Source organism: Rhynchophorus ferrugineus, unplaced genomic scaffold (genome assembly GCF_030347505.1).
Source record: "Rhynchophorus ferrugineus isolate W39M unplaced genomic scaffold, kcgeb_rfMv2 rfM2, whole genome shotgun sequence".
Lineage (NCBI taxonomy): Eukaryota > Metazoa > Arthropoda > Insecta > Coleoptera > Curculionidae > Rhynchophorus > Rhynchophorus ferrugineus.
This window is the reverse complement of record NW_027472581.1, coordinates 50,200,543-50,207,759: the sequence shown is the minus strand read 5'-3', so window position 1 is coordinate 50,207,759 and position 7,217 is coordinate 50,200,543. Positions and strand designations below refer to the sequence as shown.

Sequence of the window (7,217 nt, the reverse complement as noted above, 5' to 3'; positions counted from 1 at the left end):
TTTGTTAAAATTACTCCCTACTTATTCTGCTTCACCCTAATTATTATTTGTATCAGAGTCAAAAATCTTGCTTCAGCTGTGCTACAAAAACTGTATAGTCCTAATTGTATATTATTGAAAAATGTTTTTCTTATATTATCAATTGTTATATTATAATTAAATAAATGAAATAAATTAAGTAGTTTGTAAAATAATTTAGTTTATTGTCATAACTATATAATTTTGTTATTTATTATATCATCTATGAATTCACGAAAGAATGAAATTTTCGTAAAAACGCCTGGTTTTCCTGCTTGAGCGCAAATATCACCACCCCAAGAAGTTATACCAACAAGAGTGTTGTTAGCTACTAGAGGTCCGCCGGAATCTCCCTATAAACATTTTATAGCATTAGCAATATGATGTATCAATTTTTCTTTTAATTTTACCAAACATGTGTCTTTTCCACCTTCTTCATATCCAGCACAAAACATTCTTTCCGATATAAGATTTCCATAATACTTTCGACAGGAACTGGTTGATATTTGTGGCAACTTAACAACCTAAAAGTTAATCTGTTTAGGAGCGTTTAACTTTATTAAGTTGATATATTATGTTGATATACTTGTAAAATTTTAGGTAGGGTGCTTTCTAATGGATCTGTCATTCCCCAACCTGTAGCTTTTGCCATGTCGTGCTCTTTGATTTCCCTACCAGGTGTTGGTAGTTCAATTGACGCAACTGCTTCATTAAAAACCTTTAGAAATAAAATTCTAAGTTATGCAACTTAATAAGCAATTTTAAGTAGTTACCAAATGTTCAACTAATTTCAGTATGGCTATATCAAAATCGTAGGTATCGATGTTAAATTTATCATCTGGATAATACATTTCCTGTATTTCTCTGATTTGTCCACCCAACGTTCGATCTGTCGAGCCCGCTCTTATTTGTAATTGATGAACTTTAACACTGAAAAATATATTATTGTAATACACTAGTATATTTGAAATTAATTGTTAAAAAACGCCCTAACTTTCCGATATATCTAAAAAACATTGGTAAATATTCAACTTTATTACTATACTCTATTTGGAGAGTAGTAGTTTCATCTACAATGTTCTAATTTTTTAACTCTTTTTATAGTGCGATTTATTTTTGGTTTATTTGGATAACTCTCAATGATTATTTTTATATTGCTTTATATTGACAAGTCTAAACTGTGCTAAGTTCTCAAATCATTGTTTTTGGCCCGAGGTGGGCAAACGCGACACAGATTTAATTGTGAACATGTTATTTCATTATATATTATATTGTATATCCCGTGCAACTTTGTTTTAATTTTTTATAAAGCTATCTTGTGAATTATTTCAGTTTCCCTAATTAACTGTGGATTTTGGACAATTGGAGCTTTCAGCATTATTTATGGTGCAATATATATGCTTATTATTTAGGTATGTATAATACCGTTTAAATTCGGCATATCACTCATTAAAATCTGTTTTCCCTGATGTAGTGTTTATAAAACTTATCTAGTTATTGTCTGTCTTTAATATCATTTTGCCCATGAAAATTAATATTCAATTAATACAGATTTACTTTCATTTTATTAGGTTTTATTAGTCCTAACATTTATTAATAATTCATTGGAGTGTACTTCATGCTGGAAACATAAATTATTAATAACACCTTTGGTTTGGATGAACTCCATCAGACACATTGAAGAAGAATTTAATAAATGATAGAATTGGGAACAAATGTTAGATATATTGGAAATTAACAGTTTACTTATTCATTTGAGTGAAACTTTCTGAATATGATATAGATAAACAAGGTGATGATAGTGGAAACAAGTAAAGGTGAGTATATAATCAATATATGATAACTGTAGGAAATTTTATACAATAGAGTATAAAAGATTTATGTGCACAGATATGTGTGTGTAATTGTTCAGAATATACATGAGCATTTGGGTAAAATGTGCCCGAAGAGAAAGTATAGTAACTGTTTTACAGATAAGGTAAATCGTAAAAATTATATCTGTGTACTTAATTGTAGTTTTTAGCCCTTCGAAAATATATTCATTAGATTTACTATAATGTTAAAATAAATTACTTTTGATAACAGTATTCTTGTTTAATTATTTTATTTAGATTAGAATTTTGTTGTATATCAAAGCCAGATTGAACTAACACTCAGAGTTGTTTATTGATAGAGACTTAGGGTTACCATGCTTCCACTCTAAGAATATATGAAACAATATTTCGATAATTTAAAAGCGGGGATTTGAATAAGACCCAGACTATCCTAGACCGAAAGCATTTGAAGATGCGGAATTGCAGGACTTATTGGATGACAGACTCACACAAATTCAAAGCAATCGGCAGAGTAGATCAATGTGAGCTGAGCTGAAATTTCGCACCGATAGGATGGAATTGCCAATTTCGACGAAGTTAAAAAATGGTTTGATGAACGGATTAGCTCAAATTCTCTTCTCATGTTTTTTTGTAATGCCATCCATAAATTTCTTGTGAGATGGACAAAATGCATAGAATCAAATGGCCAAAATATTAGTTGATTAAATACATTTTAACTATTCAATGTAAATAAGGTAATTGTTAGCGACAACGACGCAATCATATAATGTTTGAAGTTTATTACTATCTAGAATACATGGGTCTTATCAACAGTGATGCCAAATTTATTGTCATTATCGTTCCATCCTCAGTCCCGATAATCATTGAGTGATGACGTATGATATTCTTATCTAATGTATTTCTTCAACATAACTTTTGTTATTTTTTTTGTAAAATATTATTAATATATCGGACATTTGTTGTCATGCTGCTGTGTTTTTTATAGTTGTCATAATTAATTAATTTTTAATTACATGTAACAATTTCATGCACCCAAAGTAAAAGAAAAATAATTATCTACTATAACAGAAGCATAGAGGAGTTTGAGAAAGAGAGAGAAAGTACTATTACACCTTTGCTAATTTATTAAAATTGTAGTGTAAAAAGTGGCTTAATTAATTAATTAAATCTCGTTATCCTGTTTTATCATAAAGTCAAATCTACTATCGGACTTAAAAACTCATTGCATATAAACAACAGCACAAGGATAAATAAAAACTTAACATAACTAATAATAAGATTAATTAAACCTACAAACTTATCGAACCTCTACTAAGAGGAAATTGACTGAAGAATCCTCTTGAAAATGTTGAAAATGAAAATTAGTGAAAGTAAACACATTCATGAAACATGAAACATATGATGAACCCCTGACACATAGTTATTTTAAGTTTCCACAAACGACAGAATAAAATAATATTTTTTGAAGAAGAATTATATTAATATTATTGGGTATAACATGCTAAATAATAAGATGGATTTTTTAACAACATAACAATATAATTTTTTTTTGTCGTTATTCTTTAGGAGTTCGACAATTTTTTTGTGTATGATAAGCCAAAGGGAAGACGAAGTGTATGACGTATCGAAGGGAATTCATTTAGGTTCATCTTTTTAAATAGCCATACAAATAATAATTAACAATAAGAATCCTGCTGGAGCATGGTCGTAAATTTATGTTTATTGATTGTTTAACTTCTGTGGATGTCTCTAGGTAAGAGCGAAAAATCCGACACGGAAAATGATTCCAGTCATACCAGTAACCAGACTGGGTAAGACCGGATGTCTTTTGGATGTCTTCATGGCCCAGTTTTCACGCCAAGGACTGTGGTTCGAAGCCCATGCAGTCGGTCCAGTCCAGATAAACACTAGTTGGTCTTTTTTAGCAACTAGGTTTTTTTGGAGAGAAAAGGACAGGAAATATTTATATATAAACATTTTTTCAAATAATTTTGCCACATGGTGTTATTTAACAACATGTGAAACTTATATAAGTGCTTAAACAGGGCATACCTCTAAGACCTCTGCAATTATTAATTCTCGGTGGTATGACGAATGATATGACCTGTTTACTTCTATCCAAAAAAATCAAAAAATTAGCTGTTTATTTTGAAAATGAGAATTTTGAGATAGGCAAAAATTTCCCGATAGGCTAGACAAAGAAGGATTAAGCGAACCATACTATAATTAATATATTCATGAATTTTCATGAAAAATCAACATGTAAATGTATTTATTTCTACAAAGTGATTCTCCCTTAATGTAAAACATTTATGTCAATATTATTTCCACTCTTTGAAAATGCTGTTAAATTCGATTTCAGGAACGGTCTTTGAAAATTTTTTCGATTCGATTTAACCTTCTGAATCAATTCAAAATTACATTCTCGAAACACGGTTAGTATACAGTTTTTTGAGTTTACGGTATGAATTGAATTTTTGGTAAAAATGTCTGGAATTTGGCGAATACTGACTCAAAATGTGCGTTATCACAATAAAAAAATCAATAGCCATCAGTTCATAGTACCAACCTATTGAGACAGGTCACCTAAACGGAGCATAACACTCAAATAATATACTTTGTTGATAGACGGACATGTACATTGCTATTTTAATACCGTCTAGCATAAATGCATCATATGAAAAACAATAAACTAAGTGTAAATATGAGTATCAAGTGGTAAATCTGTTTGCTTAAAATATCAAGTAAATTGTAAAATAAGTGAGGTTGATATCGAAGCACTCAAGGTGTTTGAAGTAAAAAATTTAATATAATAAGTTCCTAATCTATCATATCTCGTAATTTATACGACAGTGTTTAATTATTTAAATATGTTTTTAAACTGTTACATATCTAACATAATTGTACTTACTTATGTATACAGTGTGCAGCTGTTAGAATAAAATTACTTCTTATAATTGATCCCCCACATTTCGGTTTACCATTAATCATTAGAAGAACTTGGTACGGATGGTCAATGATACTAGCAGGACTATTACCAATGATCAGTTTTCGTAAATAAACCGCGCGAGTTAGTCGACTTTTTACCCAAGGTCTTTTCTGGAGTTTTGTCTGTTGATTCCAGACTTGGTTAGTTGCCATGCCATCACAACCTATGGCAGATATGTAAAATCGTTTACCAGAAAAATTATTACTTAATTGCATTAGATGACTTACAAATAAATAGAGTGAATACTAGATATAAAGAATAATTAATTGTAAAGATCATATTATTTTTACTATGATATGAGGATGAATCAAAATGAGTTAATGTTATTGACGAAATTAATTTCCAATATTTATAGTTCCATAGGGTAAATACAAATAGGTAATAGCTGATTATCACATGTTAGTGATATTAATCGGTAGCAATTACTAATCGCCCAAGCGCACAAAGTTATGTAGGTGTATAGAGTATGTGCAGGTTTATATCAAAATGTATTTACAGTATACCGGACGTACGCTCAGACAAACAAACATACACAAACTCACGAAAATATATAATTTGTCTAACAACAACTGTTGTGATCTTCATTAATAAACTTATATATCTATATTTTACTCTTGTTTAAATTTAATATTATAGTCACTTCAACACTTTTGTATTATTTAGCGATTTAAAAGTAGATTTGTAGTTTTGTTGTGATTGTTTGATATTTATAATTGTTCTTCAGCAAGAGTGTAAAATCTCACAAGGAAAATGATATCAGTCACGCCAGTAACCAAGCTGGGTAAGACCGGATGTCTTCTGGGATGATTTGTAAGTTGGTTATTCGCCAATCGGTAGGCTTAATGACGAGGATCGTGGTTCCGAGCCCACATTAAAAACAGTAGGTCCAGTCTAGATAAACCCTTGTTGGTAATAAGGAGACTTAAAAATATAAAAAAATAATGAAAAAATGCTTATTTGTTGCAAGATTATCTTCTCTTCTTCTGCTTAAAAATTACAATCAAAACTTCAATACACTTACAATGATTACTTCACCAATCCTTCTGTATATTGAACACTGTACATTTTTTAAACTTGAGATTTTTTAAAATGCGATGCTTAAAACGCACATTTTACATGTTTCTCTCTGAAATTGCATTAAGAATGAAGACATTCGCTTAAAATAGAGCAAATTATAGACCAAGATGTGTGGCTCTTTGGACTTATGAGATGGAAAAATCTATGAATACTTCGGTATAATATGTTAAGGATGGTTTCGATTACAGTTCAAAATTGTCAACAAAGGCGTCCAGCGAGAGACCTTACATAGTTATTGTCTGTTTTATTTTAGTAATAACATAGGGATATTTTTTAAATGTGTACTATTTTGACATTGCCAACACTATAGCATATTGACAAATATGTTTGTGTCAAACTACTGTGGCAACATATGCTGATAATACAACGATTTTATAATTTCATGAGGATTCAATATTAGCTACAAGGAGGCTGAAAAAATGGCGAATTAAGGCGAATTATACAACATCTAGACACGTAATGTTTATCCTGCTTGTTTCTTGACTTTTCTAGTAAATATTGGTAATCATGAACAAGCTAATAATGCGATCTAATGCAATGCTAAGAATGTTTTTGGATCGAAGCTTAACTTGGAAGAAACATATATTAACAAAGCGTAATTTAACTTGGGCTTAAACTGAGTTAGATATTCTGAACTCGAAGAGATAGAGGTTCAAGTCAATTCTTCAGGTTTAATTCAAGAGGTACCCATACGGAGTACTATTAGTATATTCAATATAGCAATTCTTCAGAACAATTTTCTGAATCTTATCAGCAATCCTAATGAAGCAATTTTTAACTACATATATCATTACATAATGTTAATTATATAAAATGCGTATTGTCCATTGGGCATATTGTTGAATGATATATGGAGATTGGAGAATAAAACAATATAACATTTGGAAATGTTGAAAAAATATTTCTACGATTTAGGCTGCAGAATATGTTATGATGATGCTTCGCATTCGCATTTCCAACCTTACATAATTTACATAGACAAATTGATTTTAGGTTTTATTCCTTTTTGTTCTTTCATAGTGCGTGTTCCATTTAATTATTGGTGACTCTGTTGGCCTGATACCAAGGAATGTTATTATAGTCTTATCCTTCTTTTCCTTCTTGGAATCTTCGAACTTACACAATAAATATTTGTCTGTTAATAACTATTGAATTTAAGGCTCACTCAACATTTAGTAGTAGACCAGCTATTGTATCTTGGTACCTTTATACTGCAGTGTAATTTTGTAATATGGATTTCGAGAGGCAGAATATGGTCACTCTTACAGAGGTTAAAGAAAATGGAAAATATTTAATGG

The 7,217-nt window shown here is 30.2% G+C and overlaps 1 protein-coding gene across 1 annotated transcript; it reads right to left on the bottom strand.

The window, feature by feature from the left end:
• Positions 1 to 204: 204 nt before the first annotated feature.
• On the bottom strand, positions 205 to 5,149 carry LOC143191107 (trypsin 3A1-like). Its single transcript, XM_076395878.1, has 6 exons — positions 5,070 to 5,149; positions 4,765 to 5,005; positions 792 to 948; positions 605 to 736; positions 429 to 542; positions 205 to 371 (listed from the first exon to the last, which is right to left on the bottom strand). The coding sequence occupies exons 1-6, from the start codon at positions 5,119 to 5,121 to the stop codon at positions 213 to 215; spliced, it is 855 nt and encodes a 284-aa protein (XP_076251993.1). The 5' UTR covers positions 5,122 to 5,149; the 3' UTR covers positions 205 to 212.
• Between the last annotated feature and the right edge of the window lie 2,068 nt (positions 5,150 to 7,217).

Bases quoted from the DNA above. Each gene is read 5' to 3' on its own strand.
- LOC143191107 (XM_076395878.1), bottom strand. From the start codon at position 5,121: ATGATCTTTACAATTAATTATTCTTTATATCTAGTATTCACTCTATTT. The intron at 543-604 runs GTATATCAACAT...ATTAACTTTTAG, and splicing joins CCCTACCTAAAATTTTACAA to GTTGTTAAGTTGCCACAAAT. The intron at 372-428 runs GTAAAATTAAAA...AAATGTTTATAG, and splicing joins GTGGAAAAGACACATGTTTG to GGAGATTCCGGCGGACCTCT.